Source organism: Aspergillus lucknowensis (genome assembly GCF_044049455.1).
Source record: "Aspergillus lucknowensis strain CBS 449.75 chromosome Unknown BJX67scaffold_2, whole genome shotgun sequence".
Classification (NCBI taxonomy): domain Eukaryota; kingdom Fungi; phylum Ascomycota; class Eurotiomycetes; order Eurotiales; family Aspergillaceae; genus Aspergillus; species Aspergillus lucknowensis.
Window position 1 is genome coordinate 1,084,854 of NW_027263546.1, and position 14,532 is coordinate 1,099,385.

General features: G+C 51.7%; 9 protein-coding genes across 9 annotated transcripts; 4 read left to right on the forward strand and 5 right to left on the reverse strand.

The window, feature by feature from the left end:
* Positions 1-21: 21 nt before the first annotated feature.
* On the reverse strand, positions 22-478 carry BJX67DRAFT_377000 (MICOS complex subunit Mic12 family protein; the record flags this gene model as incomplete). The annotated part of the gene is made up of 2 exons (XM_071032001.1): positions 22-375; positions 458-478. 2 exons carry the CDS (start codon positions 476-478, stop codon positions 22-24), a joined length of 375 nt encoding a protein of 124 aa, XP_070891147.1.
* Positions 479-1,026: 548 nt separating this feature from the next.
* Positions 1,027-1,724, forward strand: BJX67DRAFT_377001 (mitochondrial 54S ribosomal protein bL17m; the record flags this gene model as incomplete). The annotated part of the gene is made up of 2 exons (XM_071032002.1): positions 1,027-1,242; positions 1,335-1,724. The coding sequence occupies 2 exons, from the start codon at positions 1,027-1,029 to the stop codon at positions 1,722-1,724; spliced, it is 606 nt and encodes a 201-aa protein (XP_070891148.1).
* A 283-nt stretch (positions 1,725-2,007) lies between these two features.
* On the reverse strand, positions 2,008-5,057 carry BJX67DRAFT_101816 (putative R3H domain protein). Its single transcript, XM_071024200.1, has 4 exons — positions 4,835-5,057; positions 4,004-4,776; positions 3,794-3,934; positions 2,008-3,689 (listed from the first exon to the last, which is right to left on the reverse strand). The coding sequence occupies exons 1-4, from the start codon at positions 4,889-4,891 to the stop codon at positions 2,291-2,293; spliced, it is 2,370 nt and encodes a 789-aa protein (XP_070891149.1). The 5' UTR covers positions 4,892-5,057; the 3' UTR covers positions 2,008-2,290.
* Positions 5,058-5,624: 567 nt separating this feature from the next.
* Positions 5,625-6,818, forward strand: BJX67DRAFT_341706 (zinc finger CCHC-type containing 10). Its single transcript, XM_071027927.1, has 3 exons — positions 5,625-5,844; positions 5,898-6,033; positions 6,088-6,818. The coding sequence occupies exons 1-3, from the start codon at positions 5,760-5,762 to the stop codon at positions 6,764-6,766; spliced, it is 900 nt and encodes a 299-aa protein (XP_070891150.1). The 5' UTR covers positions 5,625-5,759; the 3' UTR covers positions 6,767-6,818.
* BJX67DRAFT_341707 (CCDC12/cwf18 family protein) lies at positions 6,819-7,839 on the reverse strand. The gene has a single exon (XM_071027928.1). The coding sequence runs from the start codon at positions 7,597-7,599 to the stop codon at positions 6,991-6,993; it is 609 nt and encodes a 202-aa protein (XP_070891151.1). The 5' UTR covers positions 7,600-7,839; the 3' UTR covers positions 6,819-6,990.
* A 1-nt stretch (position 7,840) lies between these two features.
* BJX67DRAFT_341708 (pentatricopeptide repeat protein) lies at positions 7,841-10,606 on the forward strand. Its single transcript, XM_071027929.1, has one exon. It carries the CDS (start codon positions 7,941-7,943, stop codon positions 10,299-10,301), a length of 2,361 nt encoding a protein of 786 aa, XP_070891152.1. The 5' UTR covers positions 7,841-7,940; the 3' UTR covers positions 10,302-10,606.
* Positions 10,607-10,610: 4 nt separating this feature from the next.
* On the reverse strand, positions 10,611-11,214 carry BJX67DRAFT_341710 (protein kish). Its single transcript, XM_071027930.1, has 3 exons — positions 11,036-11,214; positions 10,833-10,942; positions 10,611-10,779 (listed from the first exon to the last, which is right to left on the reverse strand). The coding sequence occupies exons 1-3, from the start codon at positions 11,036-11,038 to the stop codon at positions 10,665-10,667; spliced, it is 228 nt and encodes a 75-aa protein (XP_070891153.1). The 5' UTR covers positions 11,039-11,214; the 3' UTR covers positions 10,611-10,664.
* On the forward strand, positions 11,214-12,155 carry BJX67DRAFT_377005 (putative transcription initiation factor TFIID subunit 13; the record flags this gene model as incomplete). Its single annotated transcript, XM_071032003.1, has 2 exons — positions 11,214-11,625; positions 11,704-12,155. 2 exons carry the CDS (start codon positions 11,214-11,216, stop codon positions 12,153-12,155), a joined length of 864 nt encoding a protein of 287 aa, XP_070891154.1.
* A 553-nt stretch (positions 12,156-12,708) lies between these two features.
* BJX67DRAFT_101878 (eukaryotic translation initiation factor 3 subunit F) lies at positions 12,709-14,217 on the reverse strand. Its single transcript, XM_071024201.1, has 3 exons — positions 13,856-14,217; positions 13,082-13,794; positions 12,709-13,026 (listed from the first exon to the last, which is right to left on the reverse strand). Exons 1-3 carry the CDS (start codon positions 13,958-13,960, stop codon positions 12,807-12,809), a joined length of 1,038 nt encoding a protein of 345 aa, XP_070891155.1. The 5' UTR covers positions 13,961-14,217; the 3' UTR covers positions 12,709-12,806.
* Positions 14,218-14,532: the final 315 nt, after the last annotated feature.

A 14,532-nucleotide genomic window follows, 5' to 3' on the forward strand; every position in this document is an offset into this window, starting at 1 on the left:
TAGTTAGCACATACCCATCCCTCAGTCCCTCTTAACAAGCCGTTTCACACCCCTCCATCCCTCCACCGCCGTATCCCGCACGTCCTCCCACCGACTGTCACATGCTTTCCTCGCTAATTTGCGAACCTCTTCATTCCACTGATGCTTGAGCTGGTCCTTCATCCCCGGACTTGAAGGCGTCAATGCGCCTTCCGTGCGTGTTGAGAGCTCCTCATCTGCTGGGAGTAGGCGACGATCGTATGCGCCTCGAGGTGAAGCGAGCAAATTTATGGCCTGTACTTGGTCACGAATAGCTTGTTTTTGGGCGTGGCGGTTGGAGCGGTGCACTTGGATTGTGATATATAAGGCTGATGCTGTGAGTGCGAAGCCGCTGAACTATGGTTTTCGGACTGTTAGCTGGAAGGTCGCGAAGGTGGTGGTTTGGGAGGTGGAAAGTTGGGTGAGGATAAGCACATACGAAACCGGTGAAGAAGCTCATGACTGGAGCCTTTCTTGCTTCTTCCAGGAGGAAAGGGCGTTAAGTTCTGATTGGATATTGGGCGATAGCTTGGAGGAGTGGGAAAGTGAGCCCTGGAGGCTCTGGGGGGGAAAGGTGGTGGGGATATTTTCACGGGTATCGCCAATGTATTTGTCGAGAATACCAGCGTAAATAAAATACGAATAGCATCTCACTGATGTCGGTTTGAAGAAAGAGCCGTCATGGCTGAAGTAGATCAAGGTTGGAGGTTGGAGCCTTTGATGGAAATTCTGCGGATCGACTGATGCTTGCCTCGTTCCGATTGGCCGTAGAGCAGAAATTGAATCAGCAACTTCTCTCGGACAGCCCTGAAGCACACGACAACATCACATCTCGCCTCCTCATTCCCCCCATTCAAGCTTGTCTCGGGCTATCTAATCGTCCTCGGAAGGGACTTGCAAATATTTCCCGAATTAGACACGGAACATATCGCATTGTTTCCTCAGCCAATCGCTCAACCCCAAATCGACGAACGACCAAAACCCCCAATTACGACATAAGCTCAAATCATGGCCGGAGGCGCAGCCAAATACCGGCATCTAAGTCGAAAATCCTCACACAGACAAGCCCTGCTCCGAAATCTCGTAACATCCTTGTTCAAGCACGAATCAATCACGACTACATGGGCCAAAGCAAAGGAAGCACAGCGGCTCGCCGAGAAGCTGATCACCCTGGGCAAGAAGAACACTGAGATGAGTCGAAAGACCGCTCTATCTACATTTTACGTATGTTTCTTTTGAGAAGGACTGGAAATGTGGCCTATCCCTGTCGAGAAGGGAAACACAACGTGTACGCTAACGATATGTTCAATGAACAGACACCCCACGAAATCCTCCCGAAGCTATTCGGTCCCCTCCGTGAACGTTATGCTAACCGCCCCGGTGGATACACGAGAGTCCTACGAGTCGAGCCGAAGAAGGATGACCAGGCCGCTAGCGCGATTTTGGAGCTTGTTGATGGTCCCAAGGATATGCGGTTTGCGCTGACGGCGAGGGCAGTTGCGCGGCGACGAGAGCAGGGGCTTGAGACACTGAATGAGCTTACCCTTATGAATGTGCGGAAGGTCACACAGTTTCGAAAGGACGGTGTTGAGGAGTTAGAAAAGGAGATTGCGCGAGTATCACTCAACGAGGAGGCGGGGGTGGGAAAAAGTGCAAGGCCGACGCCGACGCCGATGCTGAGGAAAAGGACGTTCAGAGGTCGGTAAAGCACTGCCGTCTGAGAGGGGAGGTGTGTTTTGGGGCGAATCGTCTCGGTGCAAATTAAGTAGTTTAGATCCCCTGTCTGTTTAGCACTGTGTGTACATTATACGGATTTCAAACTGTCTTTTCTCGGGTAGGTGTCGCCCTCCAGATCGAGCACAAGATGTTCCGACCTCCGCTTGCTGGCATTGTTTGTCATATGATTTACTCTAGGGTTGATTTGAAGGTATACTACTTTAGTATGTGGGAGATTGAGGAGTGTTCGAGAGCATTAATATTAGTAGCTAGCCGGACGTCCATGATTTTATAATCTTCAGCATCAGTCCCCACCCGCTAGGCGTGTCAACAACAAGCACACCTTGCGCGCCACGGGCCCCGCGGCTAAAGTGTGCTATTATGCCGGTGTTCACATCATCAGGTCATTCTCCATTTTGTTCATCCTCTCAATCTGAAGCTTATCTGTCTCGAACTTTCTCCAGAGTTTGTCTATCTACCACAACCCGTAATGATGATAGGGTTCCTGCTAGACCGCATGGGTTACCAGGTAAGATACATAGGAAGAGGTGTTCTTTTAGTTCGGCCGCGCCAAGCCGGTGCCTCCTGAAACGACCAGCGGGCCATTGATGGAGTTCGGTATCGTGTTGCCGGTATAAGCGGGGCTGGCGGAGTTTCCATTTCGATGCTTCAGCTCGAAGTCAGAAGGGACTTCGGAAGGAGGTGGTTTCGGGGGTAGGTGAGAGGGCGTTCCCCATTTTGCAATCGAATCTTTGCTTCCTGAAAGTGGTCCCCGAGGCATGTTGGTCGCAGCCAACTCCTGGCTCTTGCTGCTGGGATCTTGGTATCCATTCCAATGATTCTGCACGTTTCCCTGCATGCTAGGATACGATCCCATGCTAGTTGAATTACTCTTGTTTTGGTGTCGTCCCGGGCCAGCAGCACCACCCGGAACGAAAGAGCGGGTTTGAGGATTGAAATGGGATCTATTGAAGCTCCCCGGCAGAGGGTGTGTGTTTGGGTGGTTTGGGACGCCGCTATTCAACGGTTGGCTGGGATATTGGGTGTAAGGGTAAGAGGTCGTGCTGAGTGGTGGCGGTGGATAGTTTGGCCAAGGAATCGGCGCCTGATTGCGGTGAGTCGGCTGTGGGTAAGCCGCTTGGTAAGGCGGAGAAGACCAGCCAGGGGGGCTCGATTGAAACTGCATGGAATTTGGAACGGGATAGTTATTCATCGCTGCAACGGGTTTTGCCGACGTCATGGCGGGCGACTGGTTCATGGAATAGCTAGCGTAAGGCGATTGTGGAGGAGCTGTTGCATTTTGCCAGGGGTTACCTGCACCCATCTGAGGAGATACAGGCATTTGATAATGCCCCGTAGCGTTCACGTTCACCTGCCCGGGATACATAGCACCACTCTGGCTCGGTACATACCCCATGTTGTTTGGGATCACGCCAGGACCTACCATATAAGGCTGGCTGGAAAATGAAGGATCGTGCATTCCCATATTGTAAGGTAGGGATCCACTGTTGTACTGCATTCCGGGGTAGTACGCGTTGAACTGAGACCGAGCTTCGAAGCTGTCATCGTGAGGTGTTTTCTGTCGATGTGCCTTTTTGCGACCGCTTGTAGAGCTGGACCGGGAAACATCTGTGCTATGGTCTCCATTCATGTCAGGAGTTTTGGCCTCCGAGAAATCGCGGAATATTCGCTCCCTAGCCTCCTGGTATTTGGCTTCGCGCTCCTCTCTAGTGAGGGACAATCTGTCTTTGGTAGTAGCTGAGCCACTGCGTTCTGCTTCATTGCCACTGTCGCCAGCTTCCGACGTAGCCTTTGAAGGAACCGAAGAGCTTGCCGCTATACTACCTTCCGTAGACGGCCTTTCCCCGTCTGCGCGGCGCATGATCTTCATGGCCGGTATTGTAGAGGGCGGGGTACTGTTGGCGGCAGCGTGTATCATGGATAGGGGGGTTGGTCTACAGCAATCAGCATGAATTCGACGTTCAACTCAATAGAGAGGGGGAACAGGAAAACGGAAAAGAAGAAGAGAAAAAAAAGAGCTGGGGAGCAGGTAACTCACAATCGGCAGAAGGGAGTCCGATGAAGTCGGACCGATGTGACATTATTATCCACAAAGTGGGTGAGATGATAATAATCACCTAGTTTATGGGCAAGAAGTCGGCCGAACGCGTTAGAAGGGGGTAGTTCTAGAGATTGCTCCCTTGTTGGAAGGTTAGATGGAGAGTTCAACTCCCGCATGAACTGACCAAGTGATTAATTTCAGACTTACTCGGAGTTCTGAATGAAGTTCCTGACTTTTTCTTCCAGCTGGAGGATGAGAAGGCGATCTTTGGGAGACTTCATAGCTTCGATAAGCTTCTCATCGGGCTCTGAAGGAAACCCATGCATGGCTCGGCCGGAGAAGGCATCTGGGCCGGCGACGACGAAATTGTTGGCCAGGGAGTCGGCCATGCTGACACCAGCTCGTTGGGAGCCATCGCTGAAGATGGAGACTGTGTTGTGGAGAGGGACTCGATGTCTCTGTGTATCTTTGAACCGAGCACCAGCTTCCGAACCTGTCAGTGAGTTTGGTGCGCCGGAGGCGTGTCCCGAAAGCGACTCTTCCTCGTCTATGGCTTGTACGCTCGCGCTGTCATCGGGACGCAAGGAATCCTTTTCATCCATTGCGAAAGTAGTTACGGACGCCATACTTTTCGAGTCAAAACTCGTTGGCTTGGTTGACGAATTTGAAAGGTGGGTGCGATCATCTTCAAACGAATTCTCCCTTCTTAAAGACACATTTTCTTGGTCTTCTATGGGGAACTCAGCGATCTCCCGGCCCTTCTTCTCTGAGATATCGACTGCTTGAACGGCTCGGGACAAACCGTCGGCATCCTCATCTATACCGCCGGCCTCCGCTTTGGTGGAAGTCTGACGCTCTCGGCTGGATAAACGGTCGGCCGAGCCTTGTGGACTTGAGCTTGATGACTCTTCAAGGAAATTATCATTTTCATCAGGTGCGAGAGAAACTTCCGGATTGAATCGCGGGGGCAAAGCAGCAATCTGACCGGTACATTATTATGAGTTCACAGAATTTGCATTGAAGAAGCATAAGACATACCTTCGCAAAGGACAGATGGGGTCCGTCTCCCAGGGACGTTTTCGACGTCATAATCATGAAAACACACGGGGCAACGATCTCGAAAGGATCCTTTCTGCAATTGCCTTCAAAGCGTTATTGTTGAATAGGTACAGGTGAGTCGTATAGGGTGAAACCCGACGGGACAGAGCCGTACGCAGCAAGTTCACGCTTTGCGGATTTTCACGAGGAGACCGAAATTCGAATGGAGAAAAAGCCACTAGGAAATCCCACTTCACACAAGCCAAAAACGAAAGACGACATATCTCTGGGTAACGTAATTCGCCATAAGGAAGCTGCGAGACGTTAGACCAAGGCTGGTGATCTTCGCCGGGTGATGATGAAGAGAAACGGAGATAGTCGAGGAGGATGGTGGAAACCAACGACGGGCGGAGCAGGAATGCAAAGGAGCGAAAATTGGCTGGTCTTACACGACTGTCAGAGAGACTTGAACATAACTTTCTTTAACCACTCTTGCCAGTCAAGAGGTGGGCTAAATAGTCCCGTTCAGGCAGGAAAACTTCCAGCAAGAGAGACTCGGGTATGGACGATGACTCTTCGTCCACTGAAGCAGATCCACAGCTCACTATTCACAGAGGACGACGACGGGTGGAGTTGCTTCTGAGGCGTTTGAACCGGAAAGAAGCGAAGAGTCGACGGACAGACAAAGAGAAAGCCAGACCGAACCTTGGAAGATTGGGCGCGGACTTTCGCTCGCTAGATTTTCGTGGGCCGGGCTAGCCGCGCGCTTATAACTGGCACTCCACACCATCTGCCTGAGTAGCCGCGAAGAAGCAAGCCGCTACCCCGTGGACCAGCTATATTTCTGATATTCTGCAGCCCGCTTTGAAAGCCAGATTGGCAGTGGAAACTTTTCTTCCATCCATCCCCTGTCGCGAACGTGCGGATGAATCGTTACCGTAACGCTCCTGGCGTGCGAGGGCCCAGTAAGGCGACAGCCTCGACACTCTGCCAGAAATGTTTGAAACGAGATATGTCTCCAGCTTAAGACTCTGGAGTCAGATCTACTGACCTTCTTTTTTACGTCATTATAGTTATGAATGCAAAGTAACTGCTCAAGAGCGGCCGTATCTCGCTCGTCCTTCGCGCACACAGCAATTACAGAACCCGAAACTGCGCCCACAGCTCACAATGGACGCCCCAGATGAAACTACGCGAATGTGAGTCCATGAAGTTATTCTCACGGAGAAGGAAGACTTTCTCACTAAATTCAGCAAGGGAACCGCGGATGCTCTATTGGCTCAACGCCAAGAAGAGCGCGGCCGTAAAAGGGACCTTGATGATGAACTCGATCCTCCAGGCGGCCGAGGGCAGGCGTCGAAGCGGACTCGGTCGATATCAACGGCTTCAATGAGCTCCGTATCCACCATATCCACGAATCGATCGCGCTCTGAATCCCCCAGGCGGGAACGATACGAAGACAGAAGGGCAGGGGTGAGGGGGAAATCACAAACCTCCCGTCATTCATGGTCAAGGAAGAGGCGTCATAGTGATTCATCCTCCGGTTATTCGGTTTCGTCGTACTCATCAAGAGAGAGGTCGCGCACACGCTCCCCGGAAAGGAATATACGGCGAAGACGTCGGGAATCGAGTCCGAAGGAACGAGGCCGCGCTCGCGATATTTCGCGCGGCGATGACCACAGATATCGGAGTCGCAGTCACAATATTGACAGAGTCCAGACTACCAGGGCGAGACGGTCAATATCTCCTGAGGAGATCGCACCTAGGCGAGGCCACACTCGACCCTCCCATCCGGGAGCGCAACATACTAATCTCTACGACAAGCGGCGAGAAGATCCAATGAATCATCCTCATCCACCCCGCCGCGAGCGAAGTCTCAGCCCCTATAGCAAGCGACTGGCTCTCACTCAGGCAATGAATATAGGCCGATAATCTTGCTAAAGTTAACTATCGCAAGCAGCAGAAAAGCAGGAGTCGAGCGCATAGATAGAATTTTGTATTAATATGTACCAATAGCAGAGTTTATGTCATCACAATGCAAGTCCTCAACGCCCTTTAATGAACCAGTTCCCAGAGTGAGCGCCTAGAAAACAAGACATAAGAATGCATGTCCCGTATCACAACAACTCCAATACACCACCTTTAGGGATCAAAAATCATGCGAGGTCTTCGTCCTCTCTTTCCCTCTGATCCTCCTCCTCTCGTTCGCGAACGTGGATACCTTCAACGAGCATTTCGCCTTCGATCCCGACGTCTTCCCCCTGCCCGTTGCCGTTGGCAGCGGCACCTTTTGCCTTAGCTGCACGTTGTGTATCCTCGATGCGTTGTCGTACAAGCTTCGCTATTGCATTTTGTGTTCTGACATTGAGTATTTTCATCTTCTCGTCCAAGTCCCGCTTCAAATCCCAGTTGGGTTTCTTCGGTTGCAGCTTAAAAAGGTCAATCGGCTGGTCCGCATCTTCATCCTTCTTGGCTTGCTCCGCAACTTCCCTCGCGATCTCTTGCGCCTGCAATTCTAGGGTGATTTGTCCGTCCGTTGGGGCTTGGTCAAAACCCAGCTTGGGCCCGCGAGTTTCGGCGTCATAATTCCTTCCGGAGAGGTATTTCGTCGTCACATCGGGGGTATCTTTTGGATGTTCTTCCTGTGATTCGATGCCTATTGACGATTCGTGTTCTGGCTGCTTGCGCTTCAGCGCGGCAAGTTTTGCAAGCCGTGCTTTGCGTTCCGTTGCGGCAGCATCGAGTGAGGCGTGATTAGACGCCATGACGAAGGTGGGGAAGGCAAACTCGCTATCACCGTTATACTATGCGTATGGTGTCTTCCAGGTCGGGAAGAGGTGACATGCAACTTTGTCGGAGAGGGTCGCCGGTTTCTTAGGAAGCTTGCAAGACTTCGTGGTGATCTTTGAGCTGCGAAATGGCAATGGCTCAGCCACAGTTTCTGGGACCCACCAGCCACAGATGAACGGAGAAATTTCATGGCGATGACTTGGTGTCGAGAAACCCACTCTGCTCCGTATGTGTCTCCTTCACTTTCGCCAAACAAAAACTCCATCGAAGGCCGAATTAAATTTGATGATCAATGCATGCAACCAAGAGATTCTGAATGTCCTTTCGACCGCATCGCTCGCTGTTCGTTCGCCTCCGCGCCGGGTTACCCACCTCTCATCCGCAACAGAAGCTCCGCGCAGGACTTCATGAACGGTCTAAGACGCACGTAGGAGCAAGGAACATCGCCGGATATGCGTCTCAATCCAATATTTCTACTCCGGATGAGATCTTGGCTGATTTGAGCACCGTCCCCGGGTCCCATGATTCCATTGCGGGTGAACCGACCTCGACTATTTCTGATCTCCCAAACAATTATGCCGCCGAGCCATCGACAGGCACTCATGTCGAAGCCGACCGCAGCGAGCTGCTATTTGTTCCGGACCGAATGCCCACCACCTCCCGAGTTCGCTCCCCTCGTGGTCCGGACCCCAATGTGCTGCATGAGCAAGTCGGGAAAGTACGTTATGGTATTCCCTTGAAGAATGGGAAGGTGCGATGGAGCGTCAGAAACGTCAGCAGGGAAGTCTGGGAATCGGAGAAGTCAATTAGGTCAAAAACGCTCTTTGACAGCCCCGCAGCACTTCACCAGTGGATGGCTGCTCGTGACGAGATAGGCGAAGCAATTGCGCTTGGGAGGGAGCCTCAGAAGCACATCGTGCAACTAGACTTGAGCGAAGGAGACGAGGCTCTTCTCGATAAGTTGAAAGCCGATTCGAAAGAAGACTTCCGTGAGGCGTGGCAGGCATTGAGCAAAACGGAAAAGATTGGTCACTGGCACCGCTTGTCGCTTTGGTTATTATATCGCTACCCCCGCCTGGTACCAGATTTTCTGCATGCCACCTGCCGTTGTCGCGATAAACCCGTGCTTTTGATGGTATCAAAGTGCATTACACATCTGAACAGATTCTTCCCTCAGTATGTGGATCGGCCACTTATTACAATTTGTCTACATCCGGACGCCTGGCCTATTCTCAATATGCCTCAGTCCACCGCTCGACTCTTTATAATGGCAGCAGACCGCGCCGATGTTTACTATGCCTGGAGTGTCACACGCAAAAAGAGGACTCACATGACACCCGCAACATTACTATGCTATATGAAGCGGTTTACAGAATTCGAAGACGTTGACAGCGCCATTAAAGCCCTACAAGCAGTACAGAATATGAGGCATCCTGATTTTTCTCTGGATTCGGAGGAGGTTATTCGCCATTGCTGCAAGCTACTGACGCTTGACTCTGTAGTGAATGATAGCAGCGATCGCAATTTCCGCATCCTTCCCAGGTTGCTTGAGATGGGGGTCCAGCCCACTCGAGACATGATGAATGTTGTTCTGTCAAATGCTTTTAAGACGGGTGACTCACAGGTCGGATACGACATACACGATTACATGAAAAGCCACAAACTACACCCCGATTCATACACCTACTTGGCTTTACTCACAGATGCTGTTGCCACAGGCAATAGGGAACGCCTTGGAGTTTTGCTGCAAGAAATTCAACCTAAGGAGGAACTGCACAAAAATAAGTGGATCTCAAGCAAGATCCTTCATTCGCACTTCGCCTTCACTGCGAAAAGAATTAACATAGATGATGACCCAAATGAGGTCTTCTACTCCATGCTGGACATGTATAACCAACTGCACGACATCACCCCGCTCAAGGAGCTCTCTATCATTCCATATCACTATACCGCGCCGGCCGGGAGTAGCAATTCTCCGCCCTCAGTCGTTGCCTTATACATCATGATTGCGACCTATCTCCGGTGTCTCAAAAATCTTGTTTCTGCAGAACGTGTCTACGATCGATACCGATCTCTTGTGTTGCAGGGTCACGAAGTTATCGCACCGCTCGCTGCAACCGACCATACATATAATGAGTTCTTGGTAGCTTTTCGGAAAGACCCCCGAGGACTGCGATCTGCGGTACGTCTTGTCGAAGACATGCTGCACGCTGCTGGCGGAGACGGCCGAACTCAGAAAATCAAGAATAGCGAGATGCATCATTCCCGACCAAGCGTTCGAACCTGGACGATGTTGATGAGCGCTTTTGTCTTCAACAAGCAAGCCCTCGCTGCGGAGAAAGTAAGAGCAATGATGAGTAAACATAATGTGAAATACTCCTTGGATACTTGGAACATGATCATCAACAACTACGCCAATTCACAGCAAGTTTCCCGACTTGCGGAATCGATCAAGCAGATGGAGCGCGAAGGCTTCGCCATGGACGAGTATTCAGTGAGGTCATTACGCTACCTACGGGATCCCGAGCGTCTGTGGGTTGCTATTGACGAGTTAGATCAAGCTTCTGATCCAGGCTCTGCCTCATCAGACTCTGAGTTGGAGAAAGGAAAGGAGGCTGCGTCCCTCCTTGACCACGGTCTGCAGCGACTGAAGGACAACATGAAGCCGAAAGCATGAGATACCCATTGTCATTATTCATTTTGTTTCTACCTTGCATTGGATTATAAATATTGGCTTGCATCTTCAGCGAAAACAATCAGTTTCCCACATCTCAGATGAGAGTCCATGGTGCATGGGTACATTTACTTTATGGGGTGGAGTAAGTCGTCAGCCCTGTACAATAATACTACAAATACTATACGCAATGAAATCTTCATAACACAACGCCCATGTAACAGAGACCACCTCAACGAAGAACGCCGGGTCGCTTGAGAGGGTCAGTTTTCTTGAGGTCATTAAGTAGATCTAAGGAAGTTCATTCAACCACCGAGAAAGATTGAGACCTGATAAGGAGCTCTGGTTTAGTCCGCTGCTGGCGTCTCAATTGGAGGGCAAGAAGGGTAGGAAACTCACGGCCATCAGAACACAACATATACTGACATATGGACTTAGCCGCTCTCCTACTCGTGCACACTTCCAGAAGATCCCAAAGAACCTGTAAAGTCTCAGCTGACGATCACTCTTGAGACGAGCATCAGGGTGGCCTACCCGTTCTGGTTCCGGTCCATGATCCCAGGCATGATCGAATGAGCGTAGGCGCTCGTGCAAATGATAAGCAGGAAGACGAGCAGAAGAGATTGGAAGTTGAACAGGGCAGACTGCATCACCATTAGTAGCTTTCTCACAAGAAGCTCTCTCACCTGCTCCTTCGCATCTGTGGCTTGGAGCTCTCCCCCTTCTCCATTACTCACCATCTTGACAGCACCACGGCAAAATCCTCGGGTTCCAAGCCAGTAATATATCTCGTCGGGAGTCCAAACGTAAGCCAACGATCAAGCCAGATTTTGGAAGACGAGGCTTCAAAGGGTTATCTCCCGACCAGATCACTGAAGAACAGGCTGTCCCGCCGCCAGCGCTCATTCTGCCGCCATGCCCGTCATCGAACATTCTCACCGCCGGCGCGTGCGGTTCGCTGGCCGTGTCCCGACTCCATCTGCACCTCCGGCTCCAACCTCGACAACGCCCATTGGAAGGCCCTCTCCATCGCGCCCTGTATCTGTCCAGCCACAGCAGAACCTGAGAGCTGCAGCGACAAGCCCTTCCCGAACGGCCGACCCTGGCCATGTGTCGAGACAGCTCGCTCCACCTTGGCCATTTAACCCTCAGGACACTGCCCTGATTCGCTGTGGTTATAAACCCCAATTCAAACCAAACACCGATAGTATCCCCCAAGGGGAAGGGACACCAGCACCGGGAGGAGATTCAAAAGGCAAGAAGAAAATGGCAGAACCCAGGGCCCGTGCCGCTCGGCACAAGGGGCAGATGAACTTTGCCTCAGACTGTTGGTCTCCTCTTCCGCTCTCGCAGACAATCAGTATAGGCGTCAGAAATGTGATACTAACATCGAATTTCATCACAGTACGCTTACTTCTCCTCGCCTACGGTGATTCAGCACCCCACCCGTCATATCCATCTGATCCCCTTCCCGAAACCGTCCGTGTTCTCGACGAAATCGTCACCGACTTCGTGCTAGAGATGTGCCACGGCGCCGCACAATATGCAAACTACTCCCGCCGGCAGAAGATCAAGGTTGATGATTTTCGATTCGCGCTGCGCCGTGACCCCAACAAACTTGGCCGTGTCCAGGAGCTTCTGCGCATGGAGCGCGAACTCAAAGAGGCGCGGAAGCAGTTCGATCAAAATGATGACCGGGTTGCGAATCTTAAGGATGCCGGCAAGAAGGGCCTCGAGGATCTGGGAGAGGGTACCGTGGATGGGAAAAAATCGAAAGGAAAGGGGAAGAGGGCAGCTGGGCGCGATTCGGATGCGGGGGAGGATGCAACGATGAAGAAGAGGAAGGTTACTACTTGATTTTGTCTCTGATCTTCCTATTCGAGGCAGACCATGGCGTTGTCGGTACTAGGTTGATATCCACATTTGCACAATGTTTATACATGCATTCGAGGGCGTTGGGGTCATATTCACGGTTACAGTTGCTTGGTTTACTATCCATCTCTACGCAGGTCAGTTACGTTGAAACTGAACTCCAGCTTCCATGATCTCAACTCCCAACCTCCCAGAACATCTACCGTATGTAAAAACACGTCCTAGGCCTTTTACTTCAGATCGTTCCTACATCATCAACCACAACAAACATGGGACGCTGTGTCAGATTCATGTACATCTCTTTCATTTTTCGTAGCCGTAGCTCTGATCAAGGCTTAGTTGACTCCCATATGCGGCGGTCTTTTGGTCCCTTCATTCGCTCTCGTAAAGATGCTTTTGTGGTCTCCTCTTCCCTTGCCATTCCCATGCGTTCCTCATAACTTTACCTGGTCATAACACAGACACAACCCAAAACGGAGAATGATGAACGAACGAAAAGGATGTCCTTCCTTGAAGCCCTAGACATGGGATGCGGGGACGCATTGAGGATATTGTGGAGTTGGTGGAGAAAATGTTCTGGAAACAGCTAGAAGAGAAATATAAAAGGTATCTTCATGGTGGTGAAATGTAATCCTCCTACGCGCGAGCCTCCTCCACAGCCCGCTCTTGTGTGCGCTGTTGCCCTCCACGGCCTCCTTTGCCTCGCGGTCCACGCTGCTGGGTGCCGGATTCGGCAGAGCCAGACTCCCCACCCAAGGTGAGCTGGGCGGTTGCTAGTCGGTTAGATAGCTCCATCTGTGTGCGAATGGTGTTTGCCAGGTAAGAGACCACCAGGACGTCCTGGATGTGGTTGTTACTGCGGAGACGGTTAGCCAATACATCTATGCGTGTGAGGAGGAAAGGTAGCATACAAGTCACGCTCGATATCAGCGGGTTCAACCTTGGGTGCCAAGGCAAGAGCATTGAGGAGAAACTGGCCCAATGCTGTAGAAGCGGGAGCTTCCTCGTCGATGACGGATTCAACATATCGAGAGACGCGGTCAATCATACCGAGAACTTCCTCGACCGCACGCTCCAGAGCCTCAATGTCCGTGAAGAGCGTGGAAGAGCGCTCCTCTGCATCCCTGGCCGCCGCAATAGCCTCCAAACCACTCTTCTCCGATTCGCCGTACCGGATCTCGTGGGGTACAGGGATGAAAGCGGCGCTGTCGGCGGCTCTCTCGGCAGTCACACCCACGGGGGCTGAGATATAGGCACGGGTCTCGATGTCCTTCCCAGCTTCGGTAGAAACGGTCAAGTGAACAGCCGGGTGAGGCCATGTGCCATCACCTTGACCGCTGTAGAAATTTTGGATCAAGGCGGAGAAGGTGTTTAATTCGGACGATGTGGCGTACCAACCCACAAGGATCTCCTTGGGGTTGGCCTTGAGGTGCAGAGCTAGCATCTGTTTCTGATATTCCATATCCACCTCAACCTGGTCTGTCGTCTCTGTGTGCCCAACAGCGAACGTGCTGCGAATTTCCACCTCGGTGCCATCTTCAGACCTGGTTCCCAGGAGCGTTCCAATTACACGTTCCTGATCAGCGTTGCGGCGGAGGGAGTGGTCGAGGATTGAGAAAAGAGCCTCCACCAGAGATGAGCGATTCAGTCTTCTTTCAATACGCAAGGCCGAGCAGGAGACATACCTGGGGCTGGATGACAACGTTCAAGGGCGCGGTCGTCGGGGCAGACCCCGCCAGGACAGGTCCCAGAGGACGGGCGAGGTGAAGGAAAGAATCTGATTCAGCCATGATTGCAGGACAAGAGCGAGCAGGGGTGATGGAACAAGGCCTGGTTGAGACTCTCTCGCACTCAGTTGTCCTGCTTTGGCGTGCTGGGAGTGGAGATTTCTTTTTGACCCAAATCTTCCGGCCCGCTTGAGTTCGGCGGCGGAGGTTCTGCGCTCACATTGTGTGTGCGCGCTCCGAACCGCGCTAAGATAAGATAAGTGGCTGGTCACCTGATCTGTCCAGGGCCCAGTCTCCTTCCCGCCTGCAGTGACTTGATCATATCTGGACTGGAGCTTCTATCTATCTCGAGACTGAATAGGGACCGAATCAACGTTCAAGGTTACCCGAAAAGGTGCTCAACCTAGTTAGGATCCTGTTCAGGACCAAACTCTGCAAGATTTTTCTGTCAGGAATGGGCCAAACAGCGAAATCTTGGGAGAATGTCCCCAGGTGCTTCGTTGAGGGAGACAGGAGGGCCTTTAAGGTCTATTTCTGGATCGCTTCGCCGCCGCCAGCGTCAACGTGGCAGTGAGGTGGTAAAAGCTCAGCTTTCACCTGGGTCGAGAAGCGCTAAACCAGAATGTCTGGAGCAA

Coding starts and splice junctions, on each gene's coding strand:
- BJX67DRAFT_101816 (XM_071024200.1), bottom strand. CDS start 4,891: ATGATTATGACGTCGAAAACGTCCCTGGGAGACGGACCCCATCTGTCC. Junction 4,777..4,834: donor CCCATCTGTCCTTTGCGAAG/GTATGTCTTATG, acceptor TGTACCGGTCAG/ATTGCTGCTTTGCCCCCGCG. Junction 3,690..3,793: donor CGGACTCCCTTCTGCCGATT/GTGAGTTACCTG, acceptor TGATTGCTGTAG/ACCAACCCCCCTATCCATGA.
- BJX67DRAFT_341710 (XM_071027930.1), bottom strand. Junction 10,780..10,832: donor ATGGACCGGAACCAGAACGG/GTAGGCCACCCT, acceptor GAGACTTTACAG/GTTCTTTGGGATCTTCTGGA.
- BJX67DRAFT_341708 (XM_071027929.1), top strand. CDS start 7,941: ATGTCCTTTCGACCGCATCGCTCGCTGTTCGTTCGCCTCCGCGCCGGG.
- BJX67DRAFT_101878 (XM_071024201.1), bottom strand. CDS start 13,960: ATGGCTGAATCAGATTCTTTCCTTCACCTCGCCCGTCCTCTGGGACCT. Junction 13,795..13,855: donor ACGTTGTCATCCAGCCCCAG/GTATGTCTCCTG, acceptor TCTCTGGTGGAG/GCTCTTTTCTCAATCCTCGA. Junction 13,027..13,081: donor GCTGATATCGAGCGTGACTT/GTATGCTACCTT, acceptor CCGTCTCCGCAG/TAACAACCACATCCAGGACG.
- BJX67DRAFT_341706 (XM_071027927.1), top strand. CDS start 5,760: ATGAATCGTTACCGTAACGCTCCTGGCGTGCGAGGGCCCAGTAAGGCG. Junction 5,845..5,897: donor CCAGAAATGTTTGAAACGAG/ATATGTCTCCAG, acceptor CTTCTTTTTTAC/GTCATTATAGTTATGAATGC. Junction 6,034..6,087: donor CCAGATGAAACTACGCGAAT/GTGAGTCCATGA, acceptor CACTAAATTCAG/CAAGGGAACCGCGGATGCTC.
- BJX67DRAFT_341707 (XM_071027928.1), bottom strand. CDS start 7,599: ATGGCGTCTAATCACGCCTCACTCGATGCTGCCGCAACGGAACGCAAA.